Source organism: Physcomitrium patens, chromosome 18, assembly GCF_059467195.1.
Source record: "Physcomitrium patens ecotype Gransden chromosome 18, ASM5946719v1, whole genome shotgun sequence".
NCBI lineage: Eukaryota > Viridiplantae > Streptophyta > Bryopsida > Funariales > Funariaceae > Physcomitrium > Physcomitrium patens.
In genome coordinates, this window is record NC_143427.1 from 1082927 (window position 1) to 1108863 (window position 25937).

General features: G+C 30.0%; 1 protein-coding gene across 2 annotated transcripts; it reads left to right on the plus strand.

Annotated features, from left to right (window-relative positions):
* The first annotated feature begins 12993 nt into the window (after positions 1–12993).
* On the plus strand, positions 12994–17149 carry LOC112295534 (beta-arabinofuranosyltransferase RAY1). Of its 2 annotated transcripts, none has more exons than XM_024547276.3 (3): positions 12994–13518; positions 14222–14437; positions 14564–17149. In XM_024547276.3, exon 3 carries the CDS (start codon positions 14639–14641, stop codon positions 17036–17038), a length of 2400 nt encoding a protein of 799 aa, XP_024403044.1. In that variant the 5' UTR covers positions 12994–13518; positions 14222–14437; positions 14564–14638; the 3' UTR covers positions 17039–17149. The 2 variants fall into 2 exon arrangements, with proteins under 2 accessions (XP_024403044.1, XP_090100435.1); XM_090244309.1 differs by lacking the exon at positions 12994–13518 and adding an exon at positions 13804–13986.
* Positions 17150–25937: the final 8788 nt, after the last annotated feature.

Here is a 25937-nt window from a genome sequence, read left to right on the forward strand (position 1 = left end):
TCATATAACACATGGTTAACTTATTGGCCAAGTGCTCAACCTATCAATCACTTATAGACATGTATAAAGGTGAAATTGCATCTATAAAGCTTCTAAAAAGCTTCTTTATTAGTTATTTCATATTAATTTATTTTTACTTACTTTTATCTATTCATATTATTTAAATAACTAAGAAAGTAAATATGTATGTCTATGATATTATCCGCCTTTTTTAGGGACAAGTTTCATGATGAGTAGTGATTACATATTGAAGAAGTCTATGATGAGGTAAATTGTATTTTCTACATATTTTGATTTTTGTTTTCTTTGAAGGTAGTTGATAGGTCCTCTCAATCATTAATAATATCCCAATCTAGGGTGAAAAAACTATCTTATTATTTAATCATTATTAAGGCCTTTGAAACCTCCTTCAAACAAAATATTTGTAATACCATCAAAAATTGTTTTTTTGTTTATTAAAATCACCAAACACTGGTATTTCTTCAATATGTTCAATCTTCATTGAACATCCTTTCTTTTATGGCAAAATATTGCTTAAGGCTTCATCTTGAATTTGATAGATATTGTTGATAAAAAGCTTTGACTTTCTCTACTATATTTATAAGGTTCTTTGTTGGCTTCCATATAATTTTATTAATATTATATCTCTATCAATGAACATAATATTCTAACCTAAGTTAATGCCACCTTAAATCTAAAACTTCTACTACCTCAAACTCTTGATTAATATCTATTTCTATAGAAGGTGGTGGCATTTGTCATTTTTTAAAATATTCATTGTTTTATATGATTCAAGTAAAGACACATGAAATATAGGATGGATCTTCATAGACTCCAGTGGATGTAATTAATAAGAAATTAAATGAACTTATTCAAGTCTAAAAAATAGTTCAAATTTACAATAAACCAACTTGTCACAAAGATGAATAGTCTTATTATTATGACAAAGTAATTATATCTTATTACTAATGTGAAATTGAGGTTGTTCTTAGCAATAGGCATTTGTATTGATCTTTTATAGTTCTTGAGTTTTTTTTAGTTATGCCTTCATTGTTGTATGTAGCTCAAATAAAAAATTTGTCAAATCTTTCATCACAAGATTATTAACTTTTGAAAAGTCAAAAATATGAAGTTATGGATGATAATCATAATTGACAAAGAAAAGTGTTTGTTGCTTAAAAAAATGAATTATATTGTTATTAAAAAAAAAACTCTTTCAATAGCAAAAGAATTATTTAATCATCTTAATGAAAGTTAATGTTATATTACAAATATTGCTCCAAAACTTCATTGATCCATTGTCATATTATGTATGTTCTTCCTTGGAAATGTATAAGGCACCTAATTATAAAAGGTAAGTAAAAATGCAATAACAATCCTACCAAGTCTAATAAAGTCTTAAATAAACTTTTAATAATCTTTAATAATCTTAATTAAACTTTAATCGATTCAAAATAAATTTAAAAGAAGTTACAAAAATAATAAAAAGGAGTCAAAAACTGATCTCAAAAAAAATATATCAAAGATGTCTATATAAAATATAAAAATAAAACTATAAAGAAATATTATAAATAGAAAATTTTAAATAAATAATAAAATTAAAAATCCTCAATAAATCCTAAATAAATCTTAATAAAATATTAATTTAATTATAAATAAAATCTTGATTAAAATCTCAATAAATTTTAATCAAATCCTTGATTAAATCTTGATGAAATCCTAATAAAATCATAAATCCTAAATAAAATTTAATAAAATTTTAATAAAATTTTAATCAAATTCTAAACAAATTCTAATAAAATTTTAATCAAAATTTAAACAAATGATAATCAAATCTTAATCAAATTCTAATCATATTCTAATAGAATCTAGATAAAATTTTAAATTTTAATTAAATTCTAGAAAAATTTTAAATCTTAATCAAAATTTTAAAAAATCCTAATAAAATTTTAGACTCTAAATCGATTCTAATCAATCTTTGAATTTTAAACAACTCTAAATGATTCTATAGCAAATTAAAAAATCAATAATTAATGAATCAACCATTAATTTTGACTCAAATTTTTTATATCTTGTAACAACTTTATAAAAAATTAGCACAAAAAATTTGAAGAAGATTACAAATGCCAATTGCAAGAAAAGTAATCAAAACCTCTTGATTGTTAATTGCTTTCTTTCTCTGATTTGAATATTGATCTTTCAATAAAGATTTATCATTTTTAAACTATTTAATTTCTTCACAACTTGTATTATATGTAGATATTCAAGTCTAAATTTCTTTCGCCAATTTTTACTCCAATCAAATTCGAAAATATTTTCAAATTGCAAAATCTTTTATTAATCATAAATCTCAATTATTCTAGATCATAATCTACAAAATTCCTTATATAATTTAATTTAATTACTCCATTGACTTCAAATCTTTCATGCACATTTAGAAGAAGAAAAAACATAAATTTCTCTATTTTCATCTGTAAATATGTTACAAAACTCACAAAATCCTAAAATTAATAAACTAATTTTTAATCCTCAAAATAAAAATCTACTAACTACATTACTAACTTTGAAAATTCTTCTCAATATCAATATTAATCCAAATGACTTAAAACTAATATTTAAAACTTTTTACTCAAGTTTCTCCTCAAATTCCAATTTTTGATTTAAAAAAGAACCTTGGAATCACCGTAGATATGTAAATTTGTACATCAAGGTCTAATTTTGACTTAGGTTGATAATTGGTCCTCTTTGAGTATCAATTTTTTATAATTTGAAGAAATTTTTACTTTAATTTATTATCAAATTTCTCTTAAATATGTCTAAATCAATTTTTTCTTTTATTAAATTTTATTTAGCTCATTTATTTCTTTACAAAAAGAATAGAAGTTTCTTTTATAAAAGACAACATTAAGAATAAACTTTTAATTACTTTTTATAATTTATTTTTATTTTTATTTCATTTTTTTACTAAATTCTTCTATAATAACATCCATATTTTTATTTTTCACCATATAGTTGTATTTTCACATAATACCATTTTTTTAATCCATTTGTTTGAAGATAGAAAGTAAAAGATAATTTATATTGATCTTTAATATCTTAAAGAAGATTCTCCAAAATTATGATATAAAATACTTTTTTCTATTGATTATAATATTCTTTGGCAATCCATAATAATAATAATAGAAATTATTAAAAAAAAAAAAATTATATCTTTATTAATAATAGATTTTTTACATTGTAAAAATTATACTATCTTGATGAAATGATCTATTATCATAAATATAGAATTACAAAAAAATTACGTTAGAATATCCATAATAAAATCCATTGAAAAAAAATCTTGATTGTTCTTGAATAGGTAATGGTTGAAGAAGTCTATAAGATTAATAATGAGGAGTTTTTAATCTTCAATAAATATTATATAATTATACAAAATTTTAATTTCCTTCTACATTTGATGCTATCAAAATTCTCTTTAGATTAATTCTAAGGTCTTTCTGTATTTAAAATATCATATTGCTACAAAGCCGTGATGAGCTTGAAGAACACATAATCATACTTCACCTTTTGGAATATATAAGTCTCCTTCAAAATAGAATAGATTATTTTTGAATTCAAACGTGGAAGTATTATAAGATTTTAAAGATTTTTTTTTTAATATTACTTATAAGAAAATCAGAGAACAAACTTAATTAAACTTATTTAAGAAAATTTGAATCACTAATTAGTATTAATTTCAATGCTAAAAGATAAAAATATTTTGGCTTCAAAAAAATTATTTGTTATTGATCAAAAGCTGTATTTCTTTATTTTGGTACAATATAAGATCATCTAAAAAGAATATATGACAAACCTTATTGTTTTTCTAGGCAATAAGTGATCTTAAAATTGAAACTTAAAATAAAAATATTTTAATAAGCTTGGCAATAATTCAAAATATGTGTTGATATAAAATACATAAAATTCTTATGATACAATATTTACATATACAAACTGAAAAGATTAGAAGCGTCTTCTAAATAATAGTATTATCCTTAAAAAAAATCCAAAATTACAAGAAGATCTTTGTCACAGATCTTGTAATTCATCTTAGTTACCATAATATTTTTGAATAAAAATCTACTAGCTAAAGTTTATCATCTATTCCTATTTGTGATAATATGACACCCAAAATAAATATTATTGCATTTTTTTCTATAAAGAATAATTTGAAGAAGTCAACATAATATAAGATTGGTGCAAAAACAAAGATTATCCTTAAAGCTTTAAATGTTGCTTTTAATTCTTGATTCTACTAAATTTTGTCTTTACAAGTCAAATGTATAAATTGAGCTACAACTTGAGAGAAGTTCTTGATAAAGATGCAATAATAATTGACAAATCTAAAAAAATATTAAGTATTTCTTATCTTTTTTGAAATCTTTCAATCCATAATGATTTAAATTTTCTAAAGTTACATCATAAATCTATTATTTGAAATGATGTATCTTAAAAAATAGACTTAAATACCATTATATATATATATATATATATATATATATATATATATATGTTTTTATCTTGGCATAGAATGTTGTATTTCTTAGTTTTTGTAAGACACAATGAATATAAAATTCATATTATAGAATAGATATTAGTTCGATTCTGTAAGATATTGGTAAAATAGACTAATAGTCCATAGAATAGTCAGTTCAGGAGGATAGATGATTAACTTAGTTATTAAAAGTGGTTGATTATAGGATTACGATTAGAATCTGGGAATAGGGAGTGAGTATGTAGGAGTTATAGAAGTAAGTCTGAGTGCCAGACTGTGATAGTCATGAGGCGGGGTAAGCTTGGTGCTACCTCTTTGTTTCTTTGTTTATTTATTGTTGAAAAATAATTGATAGTTTTTGAATACTAAGAAGTGAATCTGTGGAATAAATCAGAGATTGATTTATGAATTATTGATTATGTAATTGGAGCATTGAGTGATTGAATTATATGAGAAGTTATCAGAAGATTATGATTGTTTTTTATTGAGAGCTATATGTATTTCGACAGAAGAAGTCTGTGATTACAAAAATTATGTGAATTCAGATTGGTTGGAGTGAAGTCTATTATTTCTGGTGTTAGATGAATTTTTTATGTTTTCAGCGGTCTTTTGAAAGTGTAAGGTTGTATACTATTTTTATCAGTTGATGAAAGAGTATTGTTACTAGGAGAAAGTATTGTAGTATTTCTTGGGGTTTTAGTGGTTCAGAATATGATTAATTGTGTGACTCTAACAAGTAAAATTCATGCACTTAATCTTTATCTATGTTCAAATCTCCTATATAGGCTTGTTCTGAAAAAAATTGTAGAATAAGTTAAACGACAATCACACATATCTTTTTGTATTCTTAGAGTTGATTAAAAAATCATCTAAATAAAAAATAATAAAATTATCTAATTTTTTTTAAATACATCATTTATTAGATGTTAAAAAGTTACTGGTGCATTTTTTAGTTCAAAAAGTATGACATTATATCAAAATGTCCATACTTAGTTTGAAACGTAGTCTTTCATTTATTTCTTACTTTGATGTGTATTAGATTGTATGCTCCTCCAAGATCTATTTTTATATAGATCTTAGTTTGATTGAATTGGTTAAGAAGTCCAAATATTAAGGATGTATGATATATATTCTTCATGGTAATGTTATTGAGTTCTTGATAATCAACAAACATCTGCAATAATTTTTGTTTTTTCTTCACAAACAAGATTGAAACTCTTATTGGAGATTTGGAATGGCATATGAAATTTTTGGTCAAGTTTTCTTTAATATACTTTTTAAATTTAGCTAACTTATTTTGTGATAAATTATAAATTGGTCCAAATGGTAGTTGAATTCTTTCTTGAAGATCAATTGAGTAGTCATAAGTAAAATATTTTAAAAGAATATCCACATTCTTCTTCTCAAAAATATCTTAAAAATCAAGATATTAGTTTGAAATGCTACTTAAAGTCTTTTGACCATTAAAAACATGTGTAGCATAAATAACATAAGGTGATTCTTCTTTTGAACTATCCAAGAAAACTCTTACACCTACAAATATGGATTTGGTTGTATTAGACTTTTGATTTTCTACCTAATTGACATATTTCTTAGTTATATTTTTTAAATAATCAAGACTATAAGAAATCCTATTTATTTGAGAATTATATTTTTTTAACCATGACAAATCTAAAATGATTAAATTAAAAGATCTAACTATATTAAATATTTCAAAGCTACTATGACCATTAGTTGCTATATTTATAGGAAGTATTATATGAGTAACTTCTTGAGAAGATAACTTACAATCATCTATGATGTCTATATGAATAAATTTAGTTTTATTTATTAATTAAAAATATGATATATATTTTGATAAATTTTTTATCTAAAAAACAAAGTAAGGCTCTTAAATCTAATAAGGCAAAAGTTTTGTAATGTTCTTAAGCTAAAATTTATTAAAAAATAAAAAAAAAGTTTTTTTTATTAATTATGATTGCTATAGCTGTTAGGGACATGAATCTCAAAGAAAGAGAATCCTTGATATACTCTTCTATCACTGAAGAAAACTAGAAAGTCACTCAAAAGGTAATATAATATTAACTAGAATGGCTATTGCCAAAAGTAAGAAGATTAGAGGGACTTGAAACAAGACTTAGGACTAGAACTGTGTTGATAAGAGTGAAGAAGGCTTCACTCTTGCCTCCATATATACTCTTAACTAGGAGCTATGTGGCAATGTCCTATAGGACCTCCAAAACATGTTGATTTTGCTAGCCACATGTCTTAACTTGCAAGGCAAGTTATCTATATATTTGCTACATGCTTAGCTTGTTCCACAAGCTATTATGCGGAGTTAACTTGTTTCACAAGCTACCAACATGTGGTTAAGTTGTTTGCAAAGTTTCTGACCTACAAACACATCTAAAATCAAAATTATTTCTATAAAGCTTCTAAGAAGCTTCATTAAAAGACTTTATGAAATTAATGTATATTTACCTACTTCTACCTAATCATATAAGTAATTATTGAAGTAAATGTATGTATTTGTAACAATAGCAAAGGTTGTTATAGAATTTTTAAATGCTTTAAAAAGCCTTATGTATGAAGCTTCTTAAATATAAAAAGATTTTATTAATAAAATATCTTTTGATATTATTATATTTATTTAGCCTTTATAATAAGAATACATCACTTATTTTTAAAAAAAATAATAAATTAAAGCTAAACTCTCTACAACTACGTATTTGATATACTTTCAAATAGAAAATCATATTATACAACAACAATCTCTATTATAGTTGGACAAACTTATTTTTCAATATATTATCATCTTTAATGCCTATATTCGTTATTTTATAGTTGTATCACTTCTTTGGACAATATTGAGTAGTGTGTTTAGATTCTCTACAATATAAGCATAATCCTTCTTAATAATGATAAGTCTTTTCTTTTTCAATAAAAATTTTGAAATATACCACAATAATTTGTATATCCTTGATTTTTACATGTATATGTTGAGAAGATGTTGGTGTTTCCATTGAATTTTAATAATGTTGAAGCACACTTGTAAAACTCTCAGATCAAAGTTTAAGAAGTTGATTACCACACTTTTCAATAATGTCAATTGCTTGACTCAATGTTTGAGGATTAGGTAAGTTGAGCATCAATTTTTTTTATATTGTGATTTATAGATAAATTTGCAAATGAGTGCAATATCATCCTATTTGATATCAATTACAAATTATTAAAATTATAAAAGATATAACATTAAAAATTAATTTCTTTATCATAAAATATGGATTTTATTTATTGTAACATGAATTATATCATATATATTAAAATTTTATATGAAAAATCTCTAAATTATTCAATATTAGATTTTATTTTTTAAAAAAAGATAAAAGCCATGATATTACAAAATCTAAAAGAAGTATTTCAATAAACCTAACTTTTGATCTTAGAATTGAATGGCTTTGAAGTTGAAGTCCAATCACTAATTATACTTGATTAATGAATCTTTAAAACTTTGATCTTGTACCATAAAACTGCTCGGACAAGACAATTCTTCATTGTTTAGTACTTAAACAATATTTTATTATTCAAAAAGTAATATGATTTGGTATGAATAATGAAGCAGCTTCAATTATCTCTATATCTTTACTCCTTGCCAATTTTGTTGTTCTTGTAGTAGTTAATTGAATTGATTCATAATAGGTATCAATTTCATCAATTTTTCTTACATTTGTGCCATTGCATTCTTTATTTTAACAAGTTTTGTGAAAAAAAAAGATATCTAATATCACTCAAGATAAGTGGAAGAGAAGACTAAGCAACAAAAGAAATTCTAAGAATAATATCAGTTTAGAAGTAGATAATCTAAAACTTCTAATACGCTTATGTTTTATCATGAAAAAGGAGTAATATACTCTTAATCAAAAAAAGACAAAGATCTGATAATATAAGTATACTTTTTTTAATCTATTAAATATAATAAATCAAAGTAGTTATGTAAAAAAGTGAATTAAGTATTAAAGAAAGATGAAAAAATGATAATAAGAAAGTATATATTCTAGAAGAAACTATAATGGCTATTATCAAAGACTAAAAATCTAAAGACTTTTGATACTAGATCCCAAGCAAGGAAGAAATTGATAAGACTGAAGAAAGCTTCACTGTTATCTCTATGTATATTATCTAATAAAAAATCATGTAGAAACATTCTATATGACATCTAACAAGTGTTAAGTTTGTAAGGTATATATCTTGTAAAATAAGTTTCATATATGTACGCCATATGATTAACTTGTACCACAAGCCATTAATTCGTATAATATGTGGCTAACTTGTTGATTAAGTGTTCAACCTATCAATCACTTGTAGATATGTGTAAAGATGCAATTGCATCTATGAAGCTTTTTTCAGAAGATATTATCAAATTTATTTATTTTTATTTATTTTTATGTATTCATATTATTTAGATAATTATGAGATTAAATATATATATTCAAAAGAAAGAAAGATGTGGCTTTATCAATTCTTTAAAATAAACATATTGATTAGAAATTGATAGTAAGGTGAATTTTTGATATTATGACTATATTTGCAACAAAGTACAATTTGGAAGATGTAGTTAATTGGTGTTATACCGTAAATTAGTATTATATATAAAATTAGCTTTGAATTATAAAATATAATAGATTTTTTTATATATTATGGTTATTAGGTAAAATATTTAAAAGAAGATTAGATCATAAAATAAATCAATATTAAATATTAATTTAGGATTAAATTTATTATTACTATTTTAATCATTTTAAAAATAAATGTATAGATTTTAGAAATAAAAAATATCATAGAAAATTAAAAATAAAGCTTCAAAAGAATTAAAGGTATTGAACATTAATGTTATAAGATTTGATTTTAAGTCTTTTGATATGAAGTGGGAGCTAGGGTCTTAAAGAGGTAGAATTTATGATAAGGTGGTGGAATGGCATATATGAATTCTTGAGTTTAAAGTCTATTGCTAGTAGAAAATAAAAATAAGGAAGTATATTTTTTAATATATTTAATTAATTGACTAACAATAACTACAAGATTAATTATATAATGCTTATATTAAAAATTCATGTTAAGTAACCTATTACCTATAGACAAGAATAAAAAAATCATCTTTACTAATAGCATGATATATAACATCCACATCTTCTTTATATTTATCTTTTTAATTTATTAATATATATCTTATCTAAAAAACTAAATAACAAGTTGGTAGTAACTAAAACATAATAAAATTAATTTCTTAGAACCCTCATTATTTTTTCATACACAAAATATATGTATATAAGTAAAGTTAAAGTTTAGGATTAAGAATTTAAAGCTAGGATTTAGGATTTAAGATTTTGAATTAGGATTTTGAATTGAAGATTTAGATTTAGAGTAGGATTAAGTATTAAAGAAATATCAACAATATTTGAATAAAGATATAAGGCTCTTAAAAAGAAACTTTACTCTATTATATTTTTGTGAGCTTTCAACATAGAGTTTATTAATTTATTCAAGAGTAAAGGATTTAAAGAGAACTTGAAGTTTATTGAATGTTGATTTTCAAATACTTAAGAGAAATTAGAAAAATTAGTAGCAAATAGTGTCTAACATTTTTTTCAAATAAGATTCTTTTGCCACAATATTTAGTGATAAAATCTTTGAAATTAAGGATTAGCATATATAAAATTTTATAAGATGCTATAATAAGAAGAATAAAAGGTGATTGAAAAAGAAAAGGAGAAAATTAGAATGCAAGGATATAATGTAAGTATTAAAAACATTTAGAGCATATTAATAAGACTTTGGTAAAAATAATTTTATCACTTTGAAAAGTCATTGTAAAGAATTTAAGCAAAATTTAATGGTTTTAAAAGGATTTTAGGCTAATTAGATATTTTTAATATTATGATGAAGCAAAAAATATATAAAAAAATAATTCTATTAATAGAAAATATAAGAACCATTAGCTAGTTAATAACTGTAGAAAGGAAGGTATACATGTCATATATGAGTTATAGCACCTTAAATAAAGATAAGAAGATAAAAGTAAGGCCTCGTAGCTTTTCTAGGAAATGAAAATACATTAGTTATAAGCCTTGAAGAGGTTTGAAGTCTTAATCTTTTAAGCAAATTATCCTTTAGATAAAACATATTTAATAAATTTTCTTATCTTCTTATCTTTATTTAAGGTGCTATAACTCATTGAAGATTTATAGTAACTTCAATTTATAACTTCAGTTTATAACTTCAATTCATAAGTTACTATAAATCTTATAACTTACTTTATAAGGTTCACATCTTTAAATCTTTATAACTTATTTATAGTAACTTCAATTTATAATTTATTTCAATAGAAAGATTTAAAAAATTAATTATATAATAAAATATTTTTTATATTTATATTTTATTGAATAAAAATATAGTGAATAAACTATAATTAGTTTTAAACTAATATTATAGTCTAATTTGATTGTATTTGTTTCACTTCTTATGTCCATGTTCTTCTTTGTTTCTTAATAATTTTATCTTTAACTTCATACAACCAATTCCAAACAACACTTAATTGGGTTTATCTTCCAATTTTGATTGATATGTAAATTTTTTTGTTATAACTCTTACCTACCAATTTCTTTAATAAAAGAGACAAATAATTCCTAGATTTGATCAGCTTATATAAATTAATTATTACTTCAAATATTTTTATTTATTTATTTATTTATTTATATCTTTGTAGCTAAAAATATATAAGTATTCTTCTATATATTATTAAATAAGTTTTTAAGGAGTATAGATTATATGACAATTTCATTTTTTATCTTTTTTTTCTTATTTTGATCCTATTATAGATGCTTCAAAACAAACTATTTACTATCTCAAAAATTGTAGTTTTTTTTTTGAAATTTGAAAAATCATTTTTAAGTTCTTAAAAAAAATATAATAATTTTATCAACCTTAGATTCATTTTTTCTAAAACAAATTATTGTACTAATATAGATTTAATTATATTCTTGATGTCCTAACTTCTAATAGATATAGTTCTATTTTTCAACATGTGCATTCTTTTTTATTTTAATATAAGACTTCAATTTATTTTAATGTAATATTTATTATTTAATTAAATAAAAATAATTATACATCTATATTAAAATTTTGTTGGATTGATAAATTAAATATAGAATTTTGACTAAATTTTATTTATTTTTTGAATCTAAAAATGATTATTTAAAATATAACTATAATATTTTAATTAATATATGATATTAATTATTAAAAAATATATTTTAAAAATTTAATAATTATACTATAAAATTTTAATTTTTATGGTATTTTTCTTATAAAAATTCTGTAAAATATTTATAATCAAATGTAAAGATATAAAACCTATAATATTAATGAAAATAAATTAAAAAAATTTACTTATAATAAATAATTCAAAAATAATATTTAATATTTAATACTTGATTTTCCTATAAAAACTTAATTATTTTTTTTAAAAAACATTCAACCTTAACTCGATAGATGAAATATAAACTAATTTTTTTCAATTTTTTAAAGTTTTGATGATTATTATTATAGAATAATATTCTAAAAGTAAATTGTATGTAATATAAAAATTAATTTGAAATAATTTATATGTTTGAATAAAAATATAAATAATTTATATGGTTCAATCATGAAAGTCCATAGTCACATTGTTGATCAATCCTTACAGTTACGTACTTAAGCATGGTAGAAAACTTTAATATTACAATCTTCATAAGGTGGATATTAGTACAATTTCATCATTTTATTAAAAAAACCAAAGATACAAATCTAACATATTGAAAACTCATGCAATTCACTGCAGCGATTTATTATGTTTATCTAAACCTCAAAAATTAATAGAAGTAGCTATGGATAGTTAACAGGGTTCTGCACCAACCGTCCTCACAAAAGAATCTTAAATTCTTTGATCGCACACTACGATGGTGATATTCTTATTAAGGTATTCTCGGATTTCCCTGTGGCTGCCTTATTTCCAAACTTGCAATTTGTACATGTTTTTATACGATTAGCAGATATCTTAATTATATATATAAATAGATTTATATTCATTTTAAAAAAGTAATTCGATTTGATTTAGTTTTGGAACCTCCAGGCAAGAAGAGTCCGGTACTTCCGGGGTGGTGGAATCCTTCCGGAGCTTCAGCTGAAGATCAGTTTGTTTTTATTGGGTGAGAGAGGAGGAATCCTGGCGACAAGCGCGGCCCCATGAGGCACTGCCCCGGATGGTAGGGCAGCTACAAACCCGGCATCGTAGGTTGCCCCACACGAATACGGATGCCAACACCACAAGGTACTTGCTGACGAGTAGGCTGGGGCGACACCAGCGTCACTCATCTATTCTCTCTCCTTCTCCCCCTCGTCGACTACATTAACAGATTTACATGCCTCTGTTGCTCATTAACACACCCACAGTAAACCTCATGCCAATGCGCCAGTGAACGCTGCGGCCACCTCTTCTCTTGTCACTCTCGTCTGTAGAGTCCCTCGGTTATGTCTGCATCACTCGTGGATTCGCCCTTTCCTTCTTTGAACTCTTAGCTGTTTGAATAAGCTTCTCCACGTGCGAGGCAGAGGGGAGGAACCAGCCTTTGGAGGGCACCAGACCTTCCTTTGGAGTACCTTCATTGCACTACGAGGAGTACCTGTGTTCATGGTGTGAGCATTCAGAGGTTTAAGGATTGAGTCTCTAGTTGTGATAGGGCTGGCCAAGGCGCGATTTTTCTTGCGCTTTTGGAGGAGACATGAGAGGCTTTGGTCGCGGATGACGTCGATAGTAACAAAATTGCAATCCGCAGAGGCGTGGTGGGTTTCTCGCTGTGGCATTGTTTGTCATCTGATCGATACTGTTAAGCGTTCAATGAGCGTCGACAAGGGGATCTGGAGTAGCGATTTCTCTTTTCCTATAACGGGTAACGTAACCTGATTATACACATGTACTTGAAGCAACACCATAGAATGATTTGGCGTGTCTATCGGCTTGAGTCCAACAGGTTTAGTGCATTCTATGTGGTGCGGAGCTACTTGACTGCGTTCTATTCGTGCAAAAAGTAGTCGCTGCTCGCCATTAGGGGAATGGATTAGGACCACTGCATGCGTTGGGGTTTAGAAGTTTAAAAGTAAACCTGGTCACATCCTTCAGAAGTTGACGACTTCTGAAGGATGTGAGTCTTGATAGGGTAATACTGGACAAGTTTATCGGCACAAGGCTTATCACCTTCTAATATACCTTTGAAAAGACCTGGGGATCAATTCATTTTTTTTTTTTTTTTTTTTTTTTTTCTGGGCGGATTGTTTGGTATTTGGTGAAAGTGGAGGACTAGGGCCAATGTGGCATGTCGTCGCATGACGCTCTGGAACTTTTTCCTTCGTTCTTTCAGGTGGGTACTTTGAGAGTCCTTACTGTGCATAGATGCTATTTACTACATCTGGTGATTTGAGCGCACCTTATTATTTCGTATTATAATTAGGGTATGAAGTTGCAATGCTGTCCTGTGGAACTCACTTCGGGCCTGAATTTGAGTGGCCGACTTTGGAAGTCAGGTTGGTATTGCGCCTGAATCTGTGTGCGTCAGTTTCTAATGCGCATTTGAATGAACGCATTTCTGTTCGCAGAATTTCCAGGAGTGGAGCCCAATACTATTTACGAGATTGGTCCAATGAGCCTTGTTCTGATAACTTTGTAAGCTACACAGCCAAGTGTGCTGAATTGTTGGTTGATGAGAATTCGTTTGCTGCACGAATATCGGAGCTGACTCTGATTATGGAGTGACCGTTAACAAGCAGAAATCCCAGCTTTTGTGGTGGTCAAACTTTAATCGTGACACAAAGGTGCGAATTTGATTAATCAGATATGTTTTTGTCGTGAACCAAGATGCCTGTCAATTGCTCCTTTCAGATGAATCTGTGAGTTCGTCACATTGATGATTTTTAATTCGTTCTTCATTGACGCTGCAGGACAAGTTGTAACTGGATTCATTGAAAGTAGGGACACACCGACCAAGGAGAACTTAAGGCCGGATTGCAAGCGTCATGGGAGTATTCACAATCTTAAGCTCCAAGATTAGGAGAATGACACGTTTCAAATGCGTATGTTCAGCTATTGCGGTGTCTTCAGTTGTCGTAATGATTTTGCTTGTGGATATCCTGAATATGTCTGGCCCGTTTCCGCACACCCACAGTTTAACCAACCGCTTTGAGGCTCTGTCCAACCCACGACTGATTCTGAAGGAGTTGCCCAACACCTTGTCCACAATACAGAAGTCGGCTGGTTTGAAGCTTCTTGATTACACCAATGGCATCAACAACGAGGTAGAATTTACGGATGCGCAGTTTGTTGAGACAGTGGAGGAGCAGTACAACCGTATTATCTCCTCGCAGAAGTGGCTCCGACAGAGGGTGAGCTGGGAGGAACAAGACTTGCAGAAAGCCCCGGAAATGGTCGACACCTCACAGGAGCTCACGGTGACAATTTTCAGTGCACCGCCTGCTTTCACAAGGAGCGAGGGTGATCTTAATCGCCAAGCTTTGTTGTCGTGGTTGCACCTGAGTCCCCGACCTCATGTTGTCCTTCTCGGAAACCACTCTTCATTACACCAAGTGGCCGAAGAATTTCCAGGTTTGGTTACTGTGGAGCCTCACATCGACTACAGCTTCACAGGTCTACCGCTTTTCAACTCTATGGTTGCAAGAGCCAATACGGTGGATACCAATGTGACAGTTTTGGTTCAACCCAACGTCATGCTGTTACAGGATTTCATGCCTGGGCTGCGAAAATTGGCAGGCACGTTCACTGACTGGGCGTTGGTAGCTCAGCGGCTTGAAGTGGCCGACCTTCCATTCAAGTTCATTCACAAGGGTGGGGGAATCATATTCCTTGTGCATTCCGTGACAGGAGAGTCAATGATCGATCGTGAAATGGCGAGTTTTGTGCGGACATCTGGGAAGCTAGATTTGCTGGAAGGGGTGAACCTTTGGGCCTGGAATGTTGCAGCTGATGGTAGTTCGCTTTTCGCATCACCCATGCCCACTTTTGCGTATGCAGCTGGTTACCACGACCAATGGATGGCTCGAGGGCTTGTGAGCGGCTCACGGATCGTTGTGGATGCCACAGACGCTCTAATTGGCTTCCATGTTCAGGGAGCTTCTACGCAGGTTTTGGGCATGGCTGATCAAACACAGGCGCAGACAGAGTCTTGGAGTTTAGCTGGTAAAGAGTGGCAGAATATTGCCAACTTGTATCTGTATCGAAAAAACCGAGACATCTCAGCGGAGGAAAAGGATCTTCTGTCTGGAGGATGGAAACTCATTGGTTGCCCTGAACCTGCTATGATTAGGCTCTGCATAAGCGAGACCCAGTCAGCCTCAAACCCCTGCCGGTGCGAGAACCTCTTGTCAACCTCTGTGCCTGGCATTCGATATGCTGAAACATTTCTCGAAAAGGAGGCCAGGTTGAGACTCGAAGTGATACGCATTCCAGCTCTTGGGACTAGTCCGGAGTATGTCCTCAGCATGGACCAGCTTCTGCCCGAACTGGCGGATTCAAAGAAGAACGTTGCCCTGGTTGGGGTCAAGTCGAGTCACAAGGACATGCTCTGGAGTTTTATCTGTCGTGCCCGGGCTCTCGGGGTGAATAATGTTATTGTTGCTGCGTTTGACAAGTCCATCTACAAGTCTGCTCTTGTGCGAGGAATCCCTGTGTTCTACGTTCCCTTGCCTGAGTCTGCCTCAGATTCCGAGGCAGTTATTGCAAGATCCGACGTTAGCACCAACTGCTCGCAGCAACTGACACAGCGGAAGCTGCAGGTGGTTCTTCAAATCCTGCAAAAAGGGTACCACGTGGTTTGGAGCGATGTTGACGTTATTTGGTTCCAAAATCCTCTGCCCCGCTTAACGGCATTTCCAACAGGCACTTTCCTCGTCGTGAGTGACGAACCGAATATGAACCTTCCTGCCAATGGTCGCGGGCGTGTGGATTCAGGATTCTTCTACGCGCAATCGGAGAAAGCAACCATCAAGGCCTTCAAAGATTTGATAAGTTACGCAAGCGAGGCACCGGAGCAGCCTGAGCAGTTGGTGTTCGGGCATGTGTTGTGTGGAAAGGGAGCGCAACATCGAGTGGGCGTGACGGAATGTAAGGCGGCCTCAAGTGGCCTCCGAACAAGCTTCCTGAACCGACGAACCTTCGCGAATGGAATTGTGAATGATTACTGGTGGCATGAGAATGTGACGGAAGCAGCGTTGAGCAGCGGAGTATATGTCCTGCACAACAATTGGATTCATGGAGCTGCAGAGAAAGTGAGGCGTCAGAAGGCTAAGCATGTTTGGTTCTACAATGATGTCGACAAGATGTGTCTCCATGCATGGCAACGCCCACACCAGCGGCTTACAGACTCTTCAAGGCCCACTCTACTAGTAGATGGAAATATTTAATTAGCGTAGGCGTGGACATCTTGCAATTGTATCATACTACCCTCTCAATGTTTTGGGATTTTTGTAAAACATTGCCACTAACCTTAGGGCTGCAATTTGGAGACACCGCTACTTAATGACTAGAGTGGGACACTCGCCGACACCCGTTGTTTCGGCTCGCCAGAGATTGCTATTGCTGCACTACGTTTTCTACGTGCAACACAAGACGCATGTGGTGATCAGATAAGAGTGTACGAGTTTATCGATGTCGCTCAGGGGCTGTAGGACAGCATCGTACCAGTGAACATTACTGTGTTCACGGAATCCGTGATGTCGATGTCGAATTCAAGCGACGTGGATGACCAGACTATTGAGAGGGCGCACTCAGAGTCGTTCTTCCATTGCAAGCTCCGTTAAACCACTCATTGACCGTACCCGCTTTATTCCGAGGTCCAGGGTTCCTCCGAGCCCCGAATGTAGAGTCGCCAGGTGAGATTATATACTGATACGACAGGAAGTCTTACGTTCTGAGAACACTACACAAGTCCCTGCCTTTTTACAAGGGCAGCCATCACAGCTCCCTCTCTTGACGTGAATGTGCAGATGACCACTAAGCCCAGCTGGCAAATCAAATTCACTCTAAATGCTAATGAATATTTCATTTCAAATGTTATTGTCTTAAAAGAAAATGACTTTAGGTAAATATAAGGCCCTTAGTTACATCCTCTTTATTCTTGGAAAGCAAGTGACATTATCAATGTCAAATGTAGAAATTGTTTGTGGAAGTAAGTGTTTGATGACAGAAAAGATACAACCAAACTCAAGTTGTGAATTTTAAGTATACTATATTTCTTCTTCTTACTCTCTTGATTTAGTTTGATTTTTCTTTAATTTACTTTTATTTTACAATTAGTCTAATTACATCCATATTATATATATATATATATATATATATATATATAAATATAAACACATATTTTAACAATCAATTGTTCTATTTTGTATAAATTTATTAGTTTGATAAGTCTAATATTTTCAACTTTTTAAAAAAAAATCTCAAACTTTGATTAGATTTGCATGCCAAATTACTTCATATTACAGTTTAAAACTTTAATTTAAACTCTTTTAAATAAGACTTGTTTATTCATGGAGAATTTCTAGCACACACTTATTGTTACATTATGTCTTTATTTCTTTGTTGTGTTTGATTTTATGAATTATTCTTGCTACTTATGGTAATCTATTTTTTTCTTCCAATTGTATATGTCTTAGCATTAGTTCTTTGATTTTCATTGCTTGTTTTTTAGTTTTGTTGATTTTAATTTTAAAAGACTTTATTTAATAAAAACAAAATTTGAAATATTTTAGCTTAATTTAGTGTTGTTTTATTTTTTTTTCCTCACAATAATTCAATTTTTTTTTTCTTTCTTATTAAAAAAGAAATAGACAATTCTTATATAAGACAGCTTAGAAGATAAATAAAAAGACATAAAATGCTATTTGATTGACTACATGCCTCATTGTTTTTATAAAAAATGAAGCAAAAAAACATAATACAATCTTTTATCAATAAAAAAATCAAACAAAGTTTGTTTACTTGGTAGTTATTATGTATTTTTGAATATATTATTTATATAAAAAAAACATGTGACAGTTCTAGTCAAGAAAATTTATGCTTAAATAATTTAAGAAGAAGCCTAACACATCAAGTCACAACCTCTTCCTTACAAGTTGTGAGGGAATATCAAGGACATGAATCTCAAAGAAAGAAAATCCTCAATACACTCTTGTATCATTGAAAAGAACTAAAAAGTCATTCAAAGATGATATAATATTGAATTAGAATGGCTATTGCCAAAAACAAGAAGACTAGAAAGTCTTGAAATAAGACTAAAGACTAAAAAAGCATTGACAAGAGTGAAAAAGGCTTCACTCTTGCTTCCATATATACACTCTAACTAAGGATTATGTGGCATTATTCTATAAGACCTCCAACATGTGTTGACTTTGCCAACCACATGTTTTAACTTGTAAGGCAAGTTATCTATATATGCACCATATAATTAGCTTATTCTACAAGCTACCAACATGTGGTTAACTTGTTGGTAAAGTTTCTATCCTACAAATACATCTAAAGACAAAATCGCGTCTATGAAGCTTTTAAGAAGTTTTTCTAGAAGAATTTATGAAATTAATCTATATTTACCTACTTCTATCTAATCATATAAGTAACTATTGGGATAAATGTATATATTCATGACATTACTTTTCCTTTTAGGAATGAGTTCTATGAGGAGTGGTCATCATGTTTCATAGAACTTTGCAATTCTTCATCTTGGTTTTGATGGATGTTGTTGATAAAAGGCCTGAATCTTCTTTATTGCATTTGCAAATTTTTTTGCTCGCTCCCATATGCATTCACTACTATCATATCTATGCTAATGAATAAGATATTTTAACCTATTTCGATGCCATCTTGAATCTAAGACTTCTTCTACCTCAAACTCTTGATTATTATCCACTTCTATAGGAGGAAGTGACATTTGTCTTTTTCTCAAGATATTCACTATCTTATACGGCTTAAAGAGGGGCATGTGAAATAGAAGATGGATCTTCATATACTTCAGTAGATGTAATCAATAAGCAATAGGATTGACTTGTTCACAAATAAAAAAAGGTCCAAGCCTATAACAATTCAACTTATCACAAAGAAGAGTAGTCAGGATATTATGACAAAATAACCATACCTTGTCACCTACATTGAATTGTGATTGTTTCTTGCAATAGCTATTGTGAAAGACACAAAATAAAAGAAGATACATAAAGTTGTGGAATCAATGTTAAAAGAAAAGTAAAAAAATAGAAGAAAATATGTATATTCAAAGAAGAACTGAAATGGCTATTGCCAAAGACTAGAAAACATAAGACTCTTGAGACTAAACTAAAAGCAAGAAAAGAGTTGATAAGAATGAAGGCCTCATTCTCCCCTCTATATATACTACTTAACTAAGAACTATATAGCAACATGCTATAAGACCTCTAATATGCATCCAACTTTCAGCACACATGTCTAATTTACAAGGCAATTTTCCTAGGTGTAAGCCATATGTCCAACTTGTACTACAAGTGATCAACATGTCAACACGTGGTTTCTTTGTTGGCTAAGTTTTCAACCTATCAATCACCTATAGACATCTATAAAGACAAAGTAGCATCTATGAAGCTTCGAGGAAGCTTTCTATAAGATATCATCATATTTATCTACTTTGACTTACTTCTATCTATTCATATTATCTATGTAATTATTAGGACAAATATGTATGTCCGTGACAGATACTACGAAGGTTTTTTGTCATTCTTCAGCTTTTTTTAATTGTGTCTTCATTATTGCATATAGCTCTAATAAATAATTTGTTAAATCTTTCTTCGCAAGATTATCAAATTTTAAAAAGTCAAAAGTATCAAGTTATAGATGATAACCATAATTAATAAAGAAAAATATTTATTTAGTACAAGAATATATTAAATTATTATATGCAAACTTTATGAATGACAAAAGAGTTGTCAAATCATCTTGATGATAGTTGATGCTACACCTCAAATATTGCTCCAAAACTTAATTCACCTATTCTATTTGTCTATTAATTTGAGGATGAAAAGCCAAACAGAGCTTTATAGGTACTTTTAGAATCTTAAATAGGATTTTTCAAAATCTTGATACAAATTGAGTCTTCCTATTTAATATAATATCTTTTGGTAATCTATGATAGCAATAGATATTGTCAATTAAAAGCTTAGCTATTTTTTTTTACTTGAAATAGATTTTGTCAATGGTACAAAATAGGCCATTTTAGTAAAGCGAGCTACAATTACAAATATAAAGTCATATGAACATGAACTTGAAAGATCTAAAATAAAATCCATAGAAATAGAAGACCATATTGTTTGGATATAGGCAATGGTATCATGGACATATATTTACTATAATTATTATCTAGGTGATATGAAAAGATAGAAGTAGATAATAAAAGATTAATTTCATAATATCTTTTAGAAAAGCTTCCTAGAAGCTTCATATACACTGCTTTGACTTTGCATGTGTTTATACTTAATTGATAGATTAGAAACTTGGTTAACAAGTTAATCACGTATCACATATATTAGTAGCTTATAGAACAAGTTAATTATGTGGCACCTACATAAAAAACTTGCCTTGCAAGTTAAGATATGTATTGTACAAAGTCAACACATTTTTGGAGGTCCTATAGAACGTTGTCGAGGTAGAGAGAGTTTGCCTAAAGAAAGCGCTAGACTTTTGGCTGCCACTAAATACTCAATCAACTCTAAGATATAAAAATACCAAGTTATATATATAATATTTTCCTTTTTTTTGGCAATTACATCAAAACACAAGCCCTAAGTAACCAACAACACCCAAAATTTGATAAAATCCTCTAAAACCTTATATATCCTTATGTGGAAATTTTTCCAAACTTTAACAGCTCATATCTCCTAATCCGACTGTCCAAACAAACTCAAATTTTTCATGAGATACTGATGTATTTTTATTAACTTCTACAACAAATTTCAACTGCATATTTATTGCAGATCTTGAGATATCTTCAAAACCCTAATATTCACTTCAAACCCCTGTCTTTATACACTCGCATGTAATTTTTTTTATATCTCACAAAATATAAGCTCAAATTCCACGAAATTTGTATATATAGCTTCTTAATATAAAATGTTACATTCTTCAAAAAGTTTGAGCCAAAAATTTGTTCTAAAACTCAAGTTAAGGCTCCAACCATTACCATAAATAAAACCGCTTACTTACTGCCTTTGATTTGGAAGCACCGCCTTCAACTCCTTATAACTCCTTCACATAAACTCCAAAAGCAATAACTTTTTTATGAAAGATGTAGGCCTTAGAATCATCGTTCTATTTACACCTTTTGATTTTCAAAAGATATTGTACAACTCCTCATATTTTCAAAAGAGTAATAATATGTCTTAAATTATACCTTAACTTCAAACGGCTATAACTTCTTCACCCCAAGAAGGCCTCTACAATTACTAAGACCAGCAATGAAAAGTATGAAGATGTTGATGATGATAGTAATGAGGATTATGAATCTTTGAGTGAGAAAAGTCTTTCTTCAAAAGATAAGAAGATTAGAGGTGACTATGGAATGCAACAAGTTGAATCTTCTTCAAATGAAAGGAGATATCCTTTGAGAGATTGAAAACAATGTGGTGAATAATGGAAGGACCATATTTTTCCTCAAGTAAGTAAAAAATATGCCAATGTTGCACTTCTTGCTGATCCACAGAGTTTATGTGATGCAATGAAGTCCACGGATGCTATGAAGTGGGAGAATACTATGGAAGAAGAGTACAAATCACTCATGGACAATGGAACATTGGAATTGACTCAACTTCCACCAAATTGAGCTTCAATTGGTTGTAAGTAGGTGTTTAGAACCAAAAGGGATGCAATGGATAATATTATGAGGTATAAGATAAGATTGATTGCCAAAGGCTATTCACAAGTTGCTGGTGTTGATTTCAATGAGACATTTGCTCCTGTTGCCAAATTCACCACCATTAGAACCATTGTGGCAATTGGGGCAGCAATGGACTTGGAGATGCATCAAATGGATGTGAAGTCGGCTTTCTTGAATGGAAAATTAAAAGAAGACATCTACATGGATCAACTTCAAGGATTTATTGAAGAACGCAAATAACACCTTATATGTAAGTTGAAGAAATCCTTGTATGGGCTAAAGCAATCACCAATGACATGGTACCAATGCATTGATATATTCTTTGTGAGTGAAGGATTTGTAAGGAGTGAGGTTGATCATTCTTTATATGTGATGCAATCAAATAGGTTCATATTGATTGTCATCCTCTATGTTGATGATTTGATCATCTAAATCAATACATTGAAGATGATGGATTGATTGAAGGCAAAGTTAGAAAAAGAGTATGAAATGAGTGATTTGGGAGAACTCCACTATTGCTTAGGAGTGGAATTTGTGAGAGATCCAGCTAAGAAAATCATTACATTGACCCAAAAGAAGTACATTGAAGAAGTATTGAAACGGTTCAATAAGGAGGAGTGCAAGTCCATTGAAACACCTTTGGAGGCAAATTTGAAGTTGATGAAGCTCACAGATGAGGAATTTACTGAAGTTGGAGAAGAAATGAAAGATGTTCCATATAAGGCAGCAGTATGCTCACTTATGTATGCAATGGTTGATACAAGGGTGGATCTTGCATATGCGGTGAGTGTTGTAAGTCAACACATGTCAAAGGCTGGACCAATTCATTGGGCAACCATCAAAAGGATCATGAGGTACTTAAAAGGCACTTTGAACTTCAAATTGTGTCTTGGAGGTGATAGTATTACATTGCATGGATATTATGATGTGGATTGGACTGAAGATGCAAATGATAAAAGATCAATAATGGGATATGTATTCTTTGTTGGAGTGGGAGTAATTTCATGGAATTATAAGAGATAACCAATAATTGTAAGGTCTATAATAGAGGCGGAATATATAGCAGCAAGTAATGGTGCAATGGAGGTGATATGGCTAAGACAAGTTTTAGAAAATATTGGACTTGTACAATTGGAAGCAACTCGAATGAAATGTGATAATCAAGGATGCCTTGATTTTGCCAAGAATCCAAAGCATCATTTAAAGACAAAGCACATTGACATTCAACATCACTTCATATGGGAGTAGATTGAGATGGGAGTAATTGATATGAAACATTGTGCAATGGAAGACATGTTTGCTGATTTACTCACAAAAGCATTGGTCAAGGATAAAAATTATAAATTGATAAAGAAAATAGATTTATTAGCCTTTAACCAATAGCAAAGTAGGAGTGTTAAAGTAAATAGAGGATAAGTTAGAAGGTAAAAGATATTATCTTAGCTAAGTTGCTAATAGTCAAAGGGCAGCAAAAAGATGAAGGAAAGATACCAAGGTGGCAGTTAGGTTAAGAAAAAACTAGGATTTTTTTGGATGAAAGTAAGATGAATACTAGCCAAAATGGATATAATTTCTACCTATAAGGGTATTGGAAGTGAGAGGTATCTCATTCCAAACTTTTCTTGTATCTAACCTTGCTGATTTCGACTTACTTGTATCTTGTTTATTGTATTTCTTCAATAGTTTTTTCAATACCACTTTTTCCCAGGGCTTCATACTAAACATTTAGGTCCTACATATATATATATTTTTTAATATCAAAATGAAAACAAGTAAAGAAACAAAGTAAAGTTTTTTATATCAACTCTTTTTAATTTAATCTACTAGCCACTCTAACATACATCTAGATTTATTAATATATAATATGTTTTAACTAATTTTTACATACAGTAAGCATTTATAATATGACAACATCTACATGTAGCTCTTAGGTAGATAGTATATATACAGGCAAGAGTGAAGCCTTCTTCACTCTTGTCAACTCTTTTCTTGCTTATAGTTTAGTTTCTAGGGTCTCTAGTTTTCTTGTCTTTTGACAATAGCCATTCTAATTTCTTTCTTCATATACATATTTGTTATTTCTATTTTTTCATCTTTCTTTGAAAAAAGTCTCACTTGTTGATTTGTATTTATCAAGTTCTTATCCTTGATAGATTGACAAGAGTGCACTTATAATATCAGAGGTTTGTCTGATCTTGATTAAGAGTGAATCATCTCTTTCTCTTGATAAGACATAAGCATATTAGAAGTTACAAACTACCCTCTTATATATCAAAATATGACCACCTCTACTCCATTCACCTTCTTACAAATGAGGTAGTACAACTGTCCCTCTTTCAAGCCTTTGAAGACCTTGTCTCCACTCAATGTTCTTACAAAACATCCATTCATGTCAAATTGAACTTTAAAACCTTCCATTACAAGTTTACTCATCGAAAGTAGGTTTTGCTTCATCTCAGGTATATGAAGGACGTTTTTGAATCTGATTGTATTGGTTTGTCCATTCACAACCACCTCCACCATAATAGAGCCAATTCCAATAGCTTCACATGTACCACTATCCACCAATATCACATTTGATGCTGGAATAGCCTCATAAGTATCAAATGAATACTTATAAGGTGTCATATGCTTGGAACAACCTGAATCCATAATCCATCTTGACATGGCAGCCATAGAGGTTCCATTTGTTGCCATCAATGTGTAATCTTATCCTCCAAACTCATCTTGCACACTATTTGCATTCTTCTTCTTCTTCATCTTTTTGCCTTTGTAGTAATTTCGAGCAAAATGGCCTACTTTGCGACAAATGAAGCAAGATTTGCTATTACCTTGTTGATTTGAATAGTTGCCCTTGCCTTGATGTGAATATAGTACTGAATCTTCACTTTGAGGCTCCTTTTTTTTTCTTTTTGGTTACTTCATGGGCAAATCTTGCTGTCACATAATCCATTATAAGCTCTTTTAGCTTGATGGACTCAAATGCCACAATAAGATAGTTGTAGGATTTGAGAAGGCTCATTAGCAAGGTCATGACTATATCACTTTCTTCTAAAGGCTTGTCAATAATTGCTAGTTGGTTTGCAAGAGCCTTTACCTTATTGACATGAGCCATGAGGTCTTGACCTTCTTCCATCTTGGAAGTGAAGAACTTCGTTCTTGTATAGATGATATTGGATAAGTTTTTGCTTTCATAGATGTTGCAAAGAGTCTTCCATACTTCTGCTGGTCCTTTGCAAGAGATGATGTGGGAGAAATTGGCTTCATCCACATTGGTTGCAATCAATCCAAAAGCCTTCTTTTCATGACGTTTGAATTCCTTCTTTTCCTTCATATCAGCATCTTTACTTGGAGCGTCTTTTCTTTCATCTATAATATTCTAAAGATCCAAAGATGCCAACAAAAGCTCTATT

What these genes read in the sequence shown, in the direction of transcription:
- LOC112295534 (XM_024547276.3), top strand. Translation starts at nt 14,639, where the DNA reads ATGGGAGTATTCACAATCTTAAGCTCCAAGATTAGGAGAATGACACGT.